This window comes from Vipera ursinii, assembly GCF_947247035.1.
Source record: "Vipera ursinii genome assembly, chromosome: 5".
In the NCBI taxonomy this organism is placed as follows: Eukaryota; Metazoa; Chordata; class Lepidosauria; order Squamata; family Viperidae; genus Vipera; species Vipera ursinii.
In genome coordinates this window covers 98,465,307-98,483,511 of record NC_139518.1, presented here as the reverse complement: position 1 = coordinate 98,483,511, position 18,205 = coordinate 98,465,307, and the positions used below count along the sequence as shown (strand labels likewise).

General features: G+C 43.4%; 1 protein-coding gene across 1 annotated transcript in view; it reads left to right on the top strand.

Annotated features, from left to right (window-relative positions):
- Positions 1-18,205, top strand: part of ZMIZ1 (zinc finger MIZ-type containing 1) — a 298,798-nt gene that overhangs the window by 169,967 nt on the left and 110,626 nt on the right. The window contains exons 3-4 of the mRNA XM_083364915.1: positions 5,035-5,148; positions 11,009-11,114. Of these exons, the coding sequence (XP_083221041.1) occupies positions 5,035-5,148; positions 11,009-11,114 (220 nt within the window). The remainder of the gene's footprint in view (positions 1-5,034; positions 5,149-11,008; positions 11,115-18,205) is intronic.

The following is an 18,205-nucleotide window of genomic DNA, read 5'->3' as shown; positions in this document are numbered from 1 at the left end:
GAGAAAGAGAGACGGGGAGAGAGGGAGAGGGAGAAAGAGACGGGAGGGAGAGAGAGAGATGGGGAGAGGGAGGGTGAGGGAGAAAGAGACGGGGAGAGATGGAGAGAAAGGGAGGGAGAAAGACGGGGAGAGAGAGAGGGAGAGGGAGAAAGAGACAGGGGGAGGGAGAGAGGGAGTGAGAAAAAGAGAGAGGGGGAGAGAGAAAGAGAGATGGGGAGGGAGAGAGAGAGAGAGAGAGAGAAAGAGAGGCAGAGGGAAAGAAAGAGCGCGCTTCGAAATAATTTTTACTGAGGACAATTTGGGGGCTGGCTAGCAAAGGAAACCAAAAGGGTTGGGAAGTTGAACAACGGGGTGTTGGTGAAGCTGCATGCTGATAAACGAGCAATCGCAGGAAAGGGAAAGAGCCAGGGAGAAATGGAGAGCAAGAGTGCAGAGAAGAGCAACAAAGCTGATCAAGGGGCTGGAGGTTAAAGGAACTAGAGAAGGACTGCGAATGAATGACCTGATAGCAGTCTTCCAATATTTGAGAGGTCGCCACAAACTTTACCAATTTATCACAGAGAGAGAGAGAGAGAGAGCGAGAGAGAGAGAGAGAGAGAGAGAGAGAGAGAGAGAGAGAGAGAGAGAGAGAGAGAATATAAACTAGCGCTGATGATGTTACCTTGTTTAGGTAAGGAAACATCTGCAAAAAAAACCCAGAGAGCACCAAGGACCCCACACAAAATGTATAGTCAAAGCCCAAGTGATCCCAGGGGTGATAAGAAAATGTGGGGCTGTGACTCCCTAAGCTGCCTTCAACACATCCCCGGAATGACCTCTGTTCATCTCTATCCACCAGAGTGCAGCTACAATCCTGCACGGGATCCTCAAATTCCCAATTCTCAGGTGGAGGACCCGAGATTGAGGAAGACAGTCCACCCACGGGGGTCAGAAGGGAACCGCCAATTATATATTCCCCGCAAAGAATTCAGGGGCAAAGTTCCCAATGCTTTGAGGTTCAATATGTTCCCCGCAACAAGAGGAAAGGATGTCACTGAGATGTAATCAATACTGGCTCAGTGGGTTAGGACGCTGAGCTTGTCGATCAGAAGGTCAGCAGTTTGGCGGGTCAAATCCCGAGTGCCGCGTAGCAGAGTGAGCGCCTGTTACTCGTCCCAGCTTCTGCCAACCTAGCAGTTCGAAAGCACGTAAAAATGCAAGTAGAAAAATAGGGACCACTACGGTGGGAAGGCAACAGCGCTCCGTGCGCCTTTGGCATCTAGTCATGCCGGCCACATGACCACAGAGACGTCCTCGGACAAGCGCTGGCTCTTCAGCTTTGAAACGGAGATGAGCACCGGCCTCTAGAGTTGGAAATGACTAGCACGCATGTGCGGGGGAACCTTTACCTTTTACCTTTAGTCCTACTGTGGAACAGAAAGACTGGTCCTCAGTTTCCTTCGTAAGATGCCCGGCTATGTAATTAGCAACCAAGGCTGATTTTTATTTGTAAATGTTGCCCAAAACCTCTAAATCTGTGGACTCTTTATACCTGAGGAAACATCTAACATTGTTCAGCCTGATTGTCCCACTTTCCCACAAATGAAGTTGCTACTTAATGCAGGACATGCAAACTAACACTTGGCTGACCTTGGCTGATCCTTATTAACCACGCCTGGTCAGCTTTCATAAGCACTTGCATGGGCAGCAGTAGGCTATCACACACAGAGAGACACACACACACAAACACGTGCGCTACAAAAAAGGCAAAACAATGTATTTGCCAGGAGAACTATATGGATGTGCTCCTGACGTCACCAGAAATTGAACCTCTTTTGAGAGAGATTTTACCTACTAGGCACAATATCCCTCTGATCTCTTCTCAGAACACCCCCCCAAAAGCCTTTGAAGATGGAGCCACATTTGAGGGACCCGTGAAAGTCCTTCTTCCAACTGATCCTTTCCCAGGAATGTTAGCCTCATATTGATGGGTGCAGACACCAAAAAGGTCATCGTATAGCATGGAAAAAAAGCAGATTTCCACCCTGGTGTTGCGACAAAGCCGGAAGAAGCCCTTGGCAATCTTCGGATTGATGTAAACACAAACACACTCATTCAGCACCCTCATCATTAGTCGTGTTGCTATTTAGCGGTTCAATTAAAGCAAGAAGCTCAGCAGATGTAACCGGGCAAAACAAACAGGCAGCTCTGAGTCAGCCTTCATAATTTGGCATGACGTCCCGTAGATAAATGCAGCAACTTGTTTAGCATAGTTAAGTGGTTTTCTTATTCAAACCAGCCGTTCTGGAGCTGGGAGGACGGAGCGTGCCAACGCGATGCCTTTGGAGTCTCGCAGGTTTTGAAAAGAGAAGACTCTTCCCCACTCCCCACCCGATGCGTTATCCTAAATTAAGATTCTGCGCTTGTTTTGTCTCGGAGTAAGTCAAACTAAATCAAAAGACCCTGATTATTTGGTGTTCATGTTGCTGCTGTCATGCATCGAACCCGCAGTGCTCTTCATTTTGAAATATGACTATGGGGTCTTTGGTGGTCTCTAGGGTCTTCCAAGAACTAAGGCTGCCACAAACAGGAGGGACTCAAGCTATTCTCCAGAGTGCCGAAAGGCAGGACAAGAAGCAACGGATAGAAACTAATCAAGGGGAGAAGCAACTGTGAACTAAGGAGAAACTTCCTAACAGTGAGGACAATTAACCAGTGGAATGACTTACCTTCAGAAGTTGTGGGTGCTCCACCATTGGAGGCCTTTAAGAAAAGACTGGACAGCCATTTGTCTGAAATGGTATAGGGCCTCCTGCTTGAGCAGGGGGTTGGACTAGATGACCTCTAAGGTCCCTTCCAACTTCTTCTTCATCATGATCATCATCATCATGATCATCATCATCATGATCATCATCATCATGATCATGATGATCATCATGATCATGATCATCATGATCATCATCATCAACATCATCACCATCATGATGATGATGATGATGATGATGATGATGATGATGATGATGATGAAAACCCAAGTTTTTGCACGCCCTGGAATATCATCTCGCACCCCCGGGTGGAAATCCCGGTATAGGAGAAGCTGTTTGAAGTACATTTTTATAGGGCTAATCTTCAACACACATATTCCCTGTCTCTTACTTCATTAAAATGTCTGAAACCTCTATTCTTTCTCTGCTTTCTTTGGTCATAGCAAGCAGTCGAATTAAAGCTGCTTCATTCTTGTGTTGATGTTGTGGGGTTTTTTTTCTTTTTTCTTTGTTCATACCGTGTAGAGCTATGTACCTCTGAATCCTTTTGATCTGATTGTTCTTGACTCTCCCCTCATTTAGCCAAGCCATCTGTCTCCTGCTTTTGCAATTAGTTTTGCTTGTCAGTGCTTCGTGTATGGAGGACGAACAGATACTCTTTGACTTAGGCCACAATTGGGGGCTGTTGGAAGACAATGTTGGAATGTTTTTTGTGCAACTACTGCAGTAGTCCCAAAGCTGCTTTTTTCGTGAGGCAACTGGACTTACTTGTTTTCCTTTGATAACCTTTTGCTTCTCATCCATAACTGGATGGTGGGGAATGGCAGGATGTATACTCCTTGCAGACAGCTGGTCATTAGCCTTTTTTTAGTGAGTCGTTGAGGCCACTTGGAGGTTTGTCTGTGTCCTCAGGGTCACAGATGGTGCAAATGGGTGTGTAGCCTTCTTGGAACTGCTGAAAGGACGGTGTTGTAGACTGGAGATAGATAATGTCATATCCCTCCCCCTCTGGCCTCTTTGACCCCTCTTTCAAAACAACTACAGTAGTATTCAGCCAGTAGATGGCAGTGTTTACAAGCCTGAATTTACTATATATACTCTATGTTCTTTTTGTCTTAAGAAGTTTCCTGCTTTCCTGTTACAGTTAAGCAGTAAAGCACATGGTGACTGTACCCTTTGTTTGATCCGTGGTGCTACATACAAACAGGATTTCTAACAGGAGCAGTGTTTCCATTGCTAAACAAGGCAGTTGTTAAGAGACTTGTGCCCACTTTTGCAGGCCTTCTTGCCACGGCGGTTAAGGGAATCATTGCAGTTGTTAAGTGAATTGTGGGGTCGTTTAGGCAAATCTCTTGCTTGGACCTTTCCAGATGAAATTGAAGAGATCTCTAGCTCAATAGCCAAAGTTCTGTTTAGTGGATACAGTACGCGGCGCTTAGGTAAGAAACAAAGTGGGATTTGAAGATGCAATGCAGTTGTCTTCTCTTAAAATGTCCAAACTTTCTTAACGCTGCCTGGATTTCTTAACCTTCTCATGGTAAAAGAACTTTGATGAATGAGCAGGAGACCAGCCCTGTAGAACAGATCCTGTTCTTTTTGTAGCAGCACCTGTACAAACTTCAATGCAACATTTTCCACCTATATCTTACTCTTTTAAGAATTCAGCTGTATGCTTGTAACTCTCGGATTTCTTTTTTAAAAAAAAATATTTTTAGGATTATTTTTAACAATAGTCCTGTCTTCCCGATTGGCAGAGCCTCTGGGAATTTCTTCCCCCATTCTTCAGTGAGAATCATCCAGGTTCCCATGCTGGTTTTATGCTTTTCAAAACTTTGAGGCCAAAGTTTAATACTGCAGAAAGGCAAGTGGATACAGATAAATCATGAGCCTCTCTGACTTTTAAGAAGGCCACAGTGAAGATGTCTCCGTTATTCCTAGCTTCCTAGCTGGTAAACATAGGAAACCTGGTTTCTATTCACAGAACTTTTAGACGATTCCTCTCTTGGGCCAACTTTCCTCTAGACTTGGTTGATCATTTTAATCACAAATGTTTATTCTGTTTATAGTTTTAACACTCGTTTAGTTACCTTTGTGTGCTCACCGGAGCAGTAAGGATGAACATTTTAATCAAATTCAACAGAAATTGATTTCAGAGTTTGGTGCACATTCACAAGAAAGAAAGTTAGACCTTGTGTATGAGCCACACATATATATTTTAAAAAAATCATTGAGTCAGAGAGCATGGATGTATCTAATTGTCTTCACTTCTCTTCTTTCTGTTTTGTTTCAGCATTTGCAAAATCCTGCCAACTTCCACAATGCAGCTACTGAACTTTTGGACTGGTGTGGTGATCCAAGAGCTTTCCAAAGGCCCTTCGAACAGAGTCTAATGGGCTGTTTGACGGTATGGCCACTTTTATACAGTATATATCTATATGTATCTATATATATTCCAATTCAACATCAAATTGCCACCTAGGAGGAAAAATGAAGGCATTCCCGTCAGTCTTGCAAGGAAGCCCCTGGCCTACGGAAATACAGTTATTAGTCCATTTGTTTACATGTGGATATATCAATCTTGTGGTTTGTTTGTTTTTAAAGAAAAAAATAGAAAAAGAGGAACTTTGGTTAAGTGATTGTGCAAGGTCGTTCCAAAACCTGCTTTCTTAACTTTGTGTAAAAGGGCGGACAGCTATTTACCAGCCAGTTTTAGGAGTGTGTGTGTGTGTGTGTGTGTGTGTGTGTGTGTGTACACACACACACACACACACACACACACTCGGGCTTAACTTTAAATAGAGGCAGCCGTGACCAATTTCTCTCCAAATTTCTGAATGTATTTCTTTCTGAAATACCACTATTTCCGGATGCCACTAACACTTTTTTTTAAAAAAAAAAAAATAATTTGGTTTGTTGTTTTGTCATAAAAAGTAAAAATACAAGACGAGCGAAACGAAACGAAGGCGTGCATTCAACCCTAACAGCAACAACAAAGGAAAAAATGGTGTACCAAAAAAAGAAAAAGTGATCAAATAAGTTTTAACGTTTAATGTGAAGTATCCACCCTGGCTGGGTGCAGGAAAAAAACCCAGTAAATATAGGTAAAGTGTTAGCATCAGGTGTAATGTTTAGGTCAACACACCCACATATACTTACACACACACACACACACATACATAGAGAGAGAGAAGGAAAGAAAAAGGGAGAGAGGGGGGACAGAGAAGGAGAGAAAGGGAGAGAGAGGGAAAGGAGAGAGGGAGAGAGGAGGACAGAGAAAGGGAGAGAGAAGGAGGGAAAGAGAATGAGAAGGAGAGAGGGAGAAGGTGAAGGAGAGAGGGAGAGGAGGGGAGGGAGAGAGAGAGAAGGGGCGAGAGACATAGGGAGAGAGGGGTGCAGAGAGAGGGGGAGAGAGAGAGAAGAAAAAGCAGCATCAGGTTAAGCTAAACATTACATCCCATACTAACAGTCTTGAATCTGAAACAATCATTTCCTATCCAAGAGTTGACAGGAAGCGTACAAACTTTAAAAAGCCTCCCATTTGGGGCTCACAACCTGCCTTCCGAACCTGGGCTTGTATTATTTCATTCTTGCCCACCCCTGAGAGAAGAACGAAGCGATCCGGCAATAATTTGAAGTTGGAAAAGGGGCGTCTCAGTCTTGAAGCCTTTCGAACGCAAACCGTTTAACCCATCCCTTTTTTTTGGGGGGGGGAATGGGTTTCCGCTGGGTAACTTCAAAAGCTCAAGCTTGCTGGGAGGGATAAACACTTGTTCAGAAGCAAGAAAATAGATGAGTTGGATAGAGCCTTGGTGGAGCAGTGGGCTAATGCCTCCTTAAGTAACACCAGCTGCCCGCAATTAGTGCAGGTTCGAGTCCCACCAGGCTCAAGGGTGACTCAGCCTTCCATCCTTCCCAGGTAGGTAAAATGAGGACCCAGATTGTTGGGGGCAATTAAGCTGACTTTGTAATAATGCCGCTTTGGGGTGTGTGTGTGAAAGCCCTAATAAGCAGGCATATACATAGAATGAAGGCTACTGCTAAGCTTGTAAGCCGCCCTGAGTCTTCGGAGAAGGGCGGGATATAAATGGAATTAAAATAAAAAAATAAATAAAATAATTCCCCATGCAACTAGTCCTTGATTTACAACCGTTCATTTAGAGACTTTCAAAGTCCCTTGTGACAGTTTTTCACACAACCATTGCGGTATCCCGGGGGTCACATGATCAAAATTCGACCGTTAGGCAACTGCTTCATATTTATGACAGTCGCAGCGTCCCCGGGGGTGTGTGTGTCAGTCACCTGATCCCCTATTTTGCAACCTTCTAAGAAGCAAAGTCAATGGGGAAGCCGGATTCACTTAACAACTTAGCAACTGCAGTGATTCGCTTAACAACCGTGACAAGAAAAGTTGCAAAGCGGGGCAAAGCTTGCTTAGCGAATGTCTCGCTTAGCAACCTAAATGTTGGGCTGAGTTTTGTGGTCGTGCTGGCCACAAGAGTCTACGGACAAGGCTTGCCTAGGAGATGGAAACCTAGAGTTGGACACAACAAAGCAGAGGGGTAGGACAGGACCAAGCTGATCCCACCAAGGGAGGGGTCAAATATGTCATAAGCCTCGAGTCCCTGCATGCCTGCAAGAGATCCAAGTCCAGCCCACCTTGAATTTCTTTCTTATCTCCCTCTCGTTTCCCTTGACCGTTAGTTGGCCAGATTCTTTTGTGGAGAGCTTAAGCTTGCAATAAATCTGCATACCCATTTGAACTGCCTGAATCTCCTGATTTTCCCTTGCTTGACCAGTTGCCCAGCATCTGAATTTGGATCACGTGACCCTAGTCAGCATTGTCCACCCTACTCCGCATTCGGGGTGTGTTACAAACAGTGCAGTTGCACCAACGTGGCCTTGTGGAGGAGAGTAAGAAAACATGTGCAGCATTTGGGAAATTTTTCCTAATTTTCTTTTTGTGTGCGTGTGTGTTAAGAAAAATAAGATTCAAGAAACCCCCCCCACCTCTGATATTGAACATTTAATATGATTTCTTTCGAATCGCATCTGCTGTGATGTGCATAATGATTGCTTGATTGTCTGCAGACTAAATCTGTCCGTAAAGAGACCAGCTAATACCTTGAGGACTTCCATCTGATGAATAAACTTCAGGAAATGATGGCTTTATTCTGTTGATAGTCTACATGGAGGCTGTTAATATGGAATCACTATTGCTTTCCGTTTTCTGTGCAAAATATTTCACCCCTCGTTTCTAAATTGCGGCAAGCTACCCATCCAGCTCGGAATCGCGCGAATGATAATATTTTACCATTAATTATGGAAAAGCGAATCGTCTGAGGGACTTTGAATTAATAAGAACCGTGTAGTTGTGCTGACTAGCTAATACTAAGAAAGCAGCATTTCATTAGCTGGCCTAGATGATTATATAGCTTCCTTTCCGTACCTTTTTATTATTATTTTTTTTATAGCAAGCCGTGTTGGCCACAGATAATTGCATTTAATGAACCCATCCTTTAATTCTTCAAGGAGATTTTATATTAAAACTATGGTGACAAATTGGCTCTTGCAGCGTAAACCCTTTGGAGTAAAATGTAGCTGAAAACCAGAGGCTGCCTGCTAAATTAATAAAATGGGACTAAATGCTTCTGTCTTCCTGTTCCTCTTTAACTTTCTAAATTAAGGGAATGTTAATATGATTCAGAAGGGACGTGGTGGCTCAGTGGCTTAGGACGCTGAGCTTGTCGATCAGAAGGTCGGCAGTTTGGCGGGTCGAATCCTGAGTGCCGTGTAACAGAGTGAGCGCCTGTTATTCGTCCCAGCTTCTGCCAACCTAGCAGTTCGAAAGCACGTCAAAATGCAAGTAGAAAAATAGGGACTACTACGGTGGGAAGGTAACAGCATTCTGTGCGCCTTTGGCATCTAGTCATGCCGGCCACATGACCACGGAGACGTCCTCGGACAAGCGCTGGCTCTTCGGCTTTGAAACGGAGATGAGCACCGGCCCCTAGAGTCGGAAACGACTAGCACGTATGTGCGGGGAAACCTTTACCTTTACCTTTACCTAATACGATTCACAAATAACACTTTCCGGGTGTCGTGAATATAAATGGACTTTGTGTGTCCGTGTGGTGCGGTTATCTGAGAGGGGAGGGGGCCTAAATCAAAGCCACGACTTTGAAAGAAGTGCGTGTGAATAGAAACGGATCCCAACCCATCAAATGCAACCCTTGAGTTTTTGAAAATCATACTAAATTATCCCAAGAGGTCCATCAATTCCAAGGCTCCCATGGTGGGTTGTACGGATAGTCCTCAATTTATGGAACCATGTGTGGAACCTGATTTTCCATTGCTAAGCAAGGCAGTTATTACGTCAGGCAGATTTTTTGACCTTTTATTGCCATGGTTCTTAAGTGAATCAACGGCAGTTATTAAGTGAATCACAGGCTCATTAAGCAAATTCTGCTTGTCCCCTTCCTTCCTGTTGACTTGAAGACTAGGAAGTTTGCAAAATGGCAAACAACAACAACAACAACATAATAATAATAATAATAAAATAATAATAATAATAATAATAATAATAATAATAATAATAATAATAATAATAATAATTAATAATAGAAACATGTAACGGTGATACCCATTGTCATCAGGGCACTGGGAACTATGTCCAAAAACTTTGCAAAACACATCAAGAAATTGCAGCTTCCTCCAATAACTCCAGCAAAGCTACAAAAAACTGGGCTACTTGGAACATCTTACATTTTTGGGAGGCACCTGGTTGATACCTAGGATGCTGGGAGCAGCCTGTGTCAACCATTAGTGCCTGTCAATTTGAGTGTTCAGTTGACTGAGTTTCATGTTTTATGAATAAAAGTTTTATAATAATAGTTGGAAGGGACCTTGGAGGTCATCTAGTCCAACCCCTGCTCAGGCAGGAAACCCTACACCATTTCAGACAAATGGCTGTCCAGTCTCTTCTTCAAAACTGACTCGGGGATTCTCGGAGTTGAAGTCCGCGAGTCCTAAATTGCCAAGGTTGCCTACCCCTGCTCTAGGCGTCTAGAAACGCAAAGCAAATTGGCAGCCTCGCTCTTTCTAGCTAGGAGGTCAAAATTGAGTCCAAGTCACCTTTCGTTCCCCCAGTCAGTGTCTCCGGAGAGAAAGTCCTCGGTGGATGACGGAGAATTCAGATTTTCCCGTCCCATCTCAAAAGTGGTGAGAAGTACGGAATGCTGCCTCTCTCGCGAACGGCCTCTCGACCGCTTGCCTACTTTCCTTGCCTACTTTGAGGATTCATTGCTCATTCTGACATCTCTTTGTCTCTTAGAGCAGACGCTGGCAGCAATCGGGTGCGGCGTAGGCTTGGTACGCTCCAGAGCTTGGCCGTTCGAACCAGGTTACTTTGGCATGAGGGGCGGCAGAAAGCTTGGGTGATTTTGTACCAAATCTGACATGGTACATAGGGTCTCCTGCTCGAACGGAGGGCTGGACTAGATGACCTCCAAGGTGCCTTCCAAGTCTGCTATTCTGCCTCTCTGGCAGACATTGCATTACCCAGCTCGGTAACGTCATCAGTGCTTCAACAGCTAGTTCCCTAGAAACACCTGCAAGAAGCCCACCGGGGACCCCACCCTCCAACCCTGAACTAGCAACGTCCTCTTCTTCTGGAAATGAAATTAAAATGAATCTTTATTGTCAAAGTACAACTATGTGTACACTGAGATTAGCTGAGCCTCCCTTTGTGCTCCCACCCCACCACACACAGGGACAACAAACCCGCCATCTTACTACACCATGTCCTTTCAAAGTTATCGCAGTTAGGCTAAATAAATCCGGCAATGCGCATCACTCATCGTTTTTTTTAAAAAAGGGACAACGAATCCTAAAAATTAGGCTTAGGCAATGCTTTGAAATTCGTTTCCAAATCCAGAGAGGCTCTTTGGAGTTTGAACGGGGTGCGCGGCTGTTTTCATTAAAGAGTTGCAGACACGCGGCCAGAACTGAACGGGAAACACTAGCAGAAATTAAAGGATGGAGGACAAAGGCCTCCGAGTTCTCTTCTGTATATGCTGCCCTGTAAACCGCCCTGAGTCCTTCGGGAATAGGGCGGTATAGAAATCTAATTAAATAAATAAAATAAATAAATATGCTGGGTTCTTCCCGCGGTACGTTGGCGAGCAACTGACGATTATTCCAGAAACTCTCTGTGACAATTCTTTTCTTTCTTTCTTTTTTTTTTCTCTTCCCCCCTTTTTTCTCAGGTTGTTAGCAGAGTGGCAGCACAGCAAGGTTTCGACCTGGACCTTGGATATCGGTTGCTCGCTGTTTGCGCAGCGAACAGGGAGAAGTTCACACCAAAATCTGCTGGTAGGAACAACTGGTGTTCTTTTCCAGATGTAGTTTTTATTATTATTATTATTATTATTATTATTATTATTATTATTATTATTAATATTAATATTAACATTTTTAATATTAATAATATTAATAATATTATTATTATTATATTATATTATTATTATTATTATTATTATTATTATTATTATTATTAATAATTATTATTATTATTATTAATTTGCCAGAGACAACCTTGACAAGCATAACAACCTGCTTTTGCGCGTCTCTGGGAAACGGAGATCTTGTGGTTTTCTCTGATAGCCTTTTTCTTAAAAATAGACGGGAACGAGGAGAAAAAAAAAAGATATTTGGGTTGCCGTCTCTGTTTTTCATGCTGTCTCCAGGAGTAAATAAACCTGACGAAGAATCAATAGAGAACGGGAGAAATTCTATCCAGGGGCAAAGATCGTGGGGAACGTTTACCCCAAATATTGTACTGTACACGCGTGCGGACATTCATTCGTCAATTGTTTTATGGATTCATGGATGCACTTGTTCGTTTATCTGTGGATACCTAAATGAGTCGGGTCTCTCTAGCGGTCTTTGAAAGCAACGGTCCCAGCCTTTGCAGTATTTGGTTGTGACTTCGTGGCTTCCGTCGTAGATATTTCTAGTCTTGAAAGGTTGAAAGCGTTGCAGATCTGGTGGCTTTACATTTTTTCAATAAGAATGTTTTGGTCATCCTAGTGTCCGTAACAGATTTTAATATGCTAGCATCCTTTCAGTCCATCGGCACTAGCACTTAGACTTATATACCACTTTGTAGTGCTTTTACAGCCCTCTCTAAGAGTCAGCCTACTTGCCCCCAACAATCTGGGTCCTCATTTTACCAACCTCGGAAGGATGAAAGGCTGAGTCAACCTTGAGCCGGTCAGGATCGAACTCCTGGCTGTGGGCAGAGTTTACCTGCAATACTGAATTTTAACCACTGCGGCACCCCGGCTCCATTAAAAAAGGATGCTGTGTTCTATGTAATACAATGCACTCGATTAAACTAATTTATTAAAATCACCTTCAGTCATGAATATATATATATTTTCTATTAAATGAGAACATGATGTGTAACTTAAGCCTATTGTTGCTGTTGTTGTTTTTAACCATTTAGTTGTGTCCGAATCTTGGTAATTTGGTAGGGAAGTGTGCTACAGGTCAAGCACAGCTTGTTTCAATTATTGGATGTTCAACTTTGCATCAGATTTGAGGTTATCAAGCCAGTGTGTTTCTCTTTGTTCCATCAACCATTCCTAGCATCACAGACTTCTCCAATGAATTTGCACCCATGATATAGCCAAAGTAACTCAGATGTAACCTTATGATTTTGGCTTCTAGTGGTGTGTTATATGATTTAACACCCCTCTCTTAGTTACTCTGGCTGGATAATAATATAAGCTTATTATACATAATAATGATGACATAACACCATGAGGTTGAGTTGTATGGCAAGTATTTCATGCTGACAGTTGTGGACGAATGTTTTAAACACGGAAGGCCTCCATGGGGGAAAGTGGAAATGTGGTTGTAAAAAGGTTGGTTTCTAGTTTAAATTATAAATGATAATTTATGATAAATGATGTTTGCCCCAGCTATGTGAAAGTCCATAGTGGAGATAGCAGTAATTATTGATTTGTGTTTGACTTTTGACTCTTCAGTCTGTGAACTGTATTCCAGGATACCTTAAGTTCAGGAATTGCCTTTTAGTGCTTTAGATGTAAATACAGAATAACAGAGTTGGAAGGGACCTTGGAGGTCTTCTAGTCCAGCCCCCTGCTCAAGCAGGAGAACCTAGACCAGGGGTAGGCAACCTTGGCTCTTTTATGACTCGTGGACTTCAACTCCCAGAATTCCTGAGTCAGCTGGCTCAGGAATTCTGGGAGTTGAAGTCCACGAGTCATAAAAGAGCCAAGGTTGCCTACTCCTGCCCTATACCATTCCAGACAAATGGCTTTCCCATCTCTTCTTAAAAACCTCCAGCGATGGAGCACCCACAACTTCTTGAGATAAGCCATCCCACTGATTAATGGTTCTCCTTAATTCTAGGTTGAATCTCTCTTTAACAAGCCTCCATCCATTACCCCTTGTCCTGTCCTCAAGCGCGGGCGGAGGTATTTGCAAAAGAAAATTGGTAGCAAAAAAGCATGCTAAACCTCTGTTAAATCCCCAGTCCTATTCCCAGTTTGAGGAGGGTAAGTGAAAGTCCTTCAGAATGTCCCAAAGATGCTTTTCCAGGAGGCAACTGGACTTCCTTATTTTTCCTCGAAGATGTTTCAAGGAGCTTGTGTCAAAGTCACCACCTCCCGGGACGTGTCGTGACATATCGCGACTTTTTTCGCACTGCGGGAGCTGGGCTGGGTGCAGCCTCCGCATGATGCGACCAGCCCCACGGGCCGGCAGTTTGACACCCCTGTCTTAGCATAAACTGAGACGTAACTGAGGGGCATCCAACTGGACTTAGTAAGTCAGTAGTTGAGTTCTATTCTATCCCCTCTGCATACATCTGGATCTAATCTTTACCCACTACCAGATCAGTTGGATTAACATTTTTTGGGATCTTTTCTGAATCTGTCAATATGGTGGCAGTTCATCCCACCCTCGTCATTTCCAAAAATAAGATATAGTCCATTCTTTTCACCTGAGACAGGTAAGGTTTTTCTGTATGTTTTGGAATCACTTTGCTAGCTGTCCGGCCATCCACAATACTCTGTGGCGTATTTTTTTCTTTACTTACTTACTTATGACGTAGCCCTCATCTTAACACCCTAAATTAGCTATAAACTGAGGACTCCCAGAGCAATCTCATTATAAATCAAAACACAACAAATCAGTTCAAGGCAGCTTAGTATTATTAGAACAACATCAGGCAATCTTAAAAAGGTCAGAGTGATTAAATCGCAGTAGGAACAGGAGATAGAAATAAGAATAGAGAGGCTGGGCTATGAGGAAGTTCTTTTCCAAGTAACTTATCAGCTGCATCGCAGCCGGTGTGAGTATTTTAAACAAGGATTTTGAGAATATCAGGAACCAGCTAATAATGGAAAGAAAGAAGTAGGCTTTTAAAAGATTGAACAGGAACTCTCTTATTATATACTGGTCCCTCTTCTCAGACTAGTTAACCGCGGTGAAGCATCTGCTTTTCCGTTGGGTGTATTCTCAAATTCAATATTAAGCACCGACCGACTCAAATAAGTGCAGTATTTAAAACAGCTTAACCGAAGGTATAAATTAATTAAAGAGCCTTGCGAATCAACTCCTGTGGATTCCAAGGTGACACACCTTCTTCACAGTGACACAGAAGTGGGATGGAGAGGGCTGCTTCTGGAGATTGTTCCTCCGCTTCTGTTTCCTAGCCCCGAAAAACACCCCTGGGATGTCCTGGAGATTTCCTTTTTAAGGACTAACAGAACCTAAAGGAGATCATCCAGAGTAGAAAACATGTTTCATTGTGGCCGAAGACAAAGATCTGCTCCCATAATATGACATTATAGAACATTCTTTTGGAAATGATAATCTAAAGTCTGGTTTATGTAGATAAACCAGGATTTATCTGACTTCCCCCCCCCAGAAAAGCAGCATAAGAGCTGAGTGATGTGATATACATACATACATACATACATACATACATACATACATACATATATATATATATATATATATATATATAGAGAGAGAGAGAGAGAGAGAGAGAGAGAGAGATGATTGATGGATTGATAGATGGATATCTATCTATCTATATATATATAGAGAGAGAGAGATGATAGATAGATAGATAGAGAGAGAGAGAGAGAGAGAGAGAGAGAGAGAGAGAGAGAGAGAGATGATAGATAGATAGATAGATAGATAGACAGACAGACAGACAGACAGACAGACAGACAGACAGACAGATATAGATATGGATGGATGGATGGATAGGTAGATAAACAGACAGACAGACAGACAGACAGACAGACAGACAGACAGACAGACAGACAGACAGACAGATAGATAGATAGATAGATAGATAGATAGATGGTATGGTTTATGATTTTCATTCCTTATTTCTTCATTTTAAAACAAACTCTTTCTTTGAGTCAAGTTCAACTGTCGGTAATTTTATCTTCTGGAAGCAAGGTGGTTAATTGTTCCCACTGACGACACCCACTCTGACTAGCCCTGATGATGTTACTTAGACAGATAATGAAACGTTGCAAGCAAGCAAACAAGCTCAGACAGCATTCAGGACTACACATACGTTTTGCTTATTCATTTGAATTTATTGGCTGCCCAGTGTGGACTTTGGGTGGCGTGTACTGGATTGCAAAGGGAAAATGTCATGGAAGAATTAGCATGGAAGAATCATACTCCGTCATAACACCCGTAAATGTATTCCACAATTATTATGTCTAATAGCTTCAATGCTAAATAGAAATATCAGTGTAATTTCTTCCTCCCTCCCCCATTTCTCTCTTCTTCCTTCCTTCCTTCCTTCCTTCCTTCCTTCCTTCCTTCCTTCCTTCCTTCCTTCCTTCCTTCCTTCCTTCCTTCCTCTTCCCTTCCCTCTCTCTCTCTCTCTCTCTCTCTTTCTCTCTCTCTCTCTCTCTTTCTCTCTCTCTCTCTCTCTCTCTCTCTCTTTCTCTCTCTCTCTCTTTCTCTCTCTCTCTCTCTCTCTCTCTCTTTTCTCTCTCTCTCTCTCTCTCTCTTCTCTCTCTCTCTCTCTCTCTCTCTCTCTCTCTCTCTCTCTCTCTCTCTCTCTCTCTCTCTCTCTCTCTCTCTCTCTCTCACACACACACACACACACACACACACACTTTAACAAATCAGTAGGAAACCTTTACCTTAGTAAGACAAATCTTTTTTCCAAGTCGTTGCTATGAATTTCTGCCTGTGGAAGTCTGACATCTTTAAAAAGAAGCAATTTTTTTTGCAAAGCAAACTACACCCCTTCTGTTTTCTGTCTGAAATACGTTAACTTCCCTTTTAGGCTTCTCTTTTGTTGGTTTATTTTTCTTTTTAATTCCCTCCTGCTTCACTTCTGGAAAAGGTTCGACGGGCCAGGCTCTTCTCGTGGGAAATTATTCTAAATATTGAATATCCGAGTAAAATGCAGCTTCCTCTGTGATTAGCTCTCTCCTACGTCAAATTTGTCTTTTTTCCCCCGCTTCTGGTTTCATTGCTATCCCATCATTCAAAACCAAAATTTTTTTTAAAAAATCTCCTTCTTGCTCTGTGTTGTGCAACGAAACGCAGAAGCAATTTCATTAAGATCGCACACGCGTACACACTCGCGGGCACACGCACCCCGTTTTTTAAGCAGCCAGTTTGAAAAATGATTTTGCTGCCGGGCTAAAATGAGATTGTAGATATAAATTGTTAAATGTTTGTAATCATTTTTGCCTCTTGCTGGGAAACACGGAGGCAGCCTCCTGGCTTTTCAATCCAAAGCGACAGCATATATATATATATATAAATAATAACAATACAGGCAGTCCTCGACGTACGACAACTGAGCCCAAAATTTCTGTCACTAAGTGAGACATGGGTTGAGGGAGCTTTGCCCCATTCTGCCGCCTGCCTTGCCACATTTGTTAAGCGGATCCCTGCAGAGGTCAAGTTAGGAAGACGGCCGTTAAGGGCATCCAGCTCACCCTTCTCCCCACTAACTTTGCTTCTCAGACGGTTGCAAAAGGGGATCACGTGAACCCGGGACACTGTGCGACCGTCATAAATATGAGTCAGTTGCCAGGCGTCTGAATTTCAATCGCGTGACCCTGGGGAACGCTGCAGCGCTACGAAGTGCGAAAAAGGATTGTACGTCACTTTTTTCCAGCGCAGTTGGAACTCGGAACGGTCACTCAAAGAATTATTGTGTCGTGTTGTTTTGTAAAATACTATCTGCATTTTTTTTTTTAAAAAAAAAAACTTTTCTTCAAAATACCACAAACTCTAGCGCTTTCACCAGTCCCTGCATCACTTTGTAAACGAATCACAGGGGGCCTCGTTGTGTCTAACCAGGAATTAGTAGAATTTTCCCCAAATTCAGGGCTCTTTGGAAAACAGGTAGTCCTCGCCTTACGACCGTTCGTTTCGCGACCGTTCAGAGTTACAACGGCACTGAACAAAGAGACTGATGACTGCTTTTCTCACCTGCGACCACAGCGGCATCCCCATGGTGATGGGATCAAAATTCAGAGGCTGGGCAATTGGCACGTACTTAGGACGGTTGCAGAGGGATCACGTGATCCCCTTCGGCGACCTTCCGACAAGCAAAGTCAATGGGGGAGCCAGTTTCACCTCACAAGTGCGTTGCTCACTTAAAGACTGCAGTGATGCATTTAACGACCGCGGCAAAGAAGCCCGTAAGATGGGTCAAAGCTGACTTCAACAAACGTCTCGCTTGGCAACGGAAATTTCGGGCCCAACTGTCTACTTTTTTCCTCCACCCCCTTCCTTGCCGTTCCTTAAATTTTGGAGAACCACGTTTTCCCGAAGTCAGTGAGAAGAAAGCAGTAGGAGCCTCAGGTAAAGGTAAAGGTTCCCCCGCACGTGCGTGCTAGTCGTTTCCGACTCTAGGGGCCGGTGCTCATCTCCGTTTCAAAGCCGAAGAGCCAGCGCTTGTCCGAGGACGACTCCGTGGTCATGTGGCCGGCATGACTAGACGCCAAAAGCACACGGAACGCTGTTCCCTTCCCACCGGAGTGGTCCCTATTTTTCTACTTGCATTTTTACGTGCTTTCGAACTGCTAGGTTGGCAGAAGCTGGGACGGGTAACAGGCGCTCACTCTGCTACGCGGCACTCGGGATTCGACCCGCCAAACTGCTGAGCTTCTGATCGACAAGCTCAGCGTCCTAACCCACTGAGCCACCGCGTCCCTTGTAGGTGCCTTACAGCTTCCTAATTTTGACTCTTCCGGCGTTGCTCCACAGGAGTTGAAAAGACTGGAGATCCGCAGCATTATCATATAATTTTAACATTAATTCTTCACATCCCCGTTAATTATCCCCCCTTTCCCCCCCTGTCGTTGCATGCTATTGAGATTCTCCCTGCTTTCATTCAGATTTTTGATTTTATTTTATTTTATGAGCCTTTG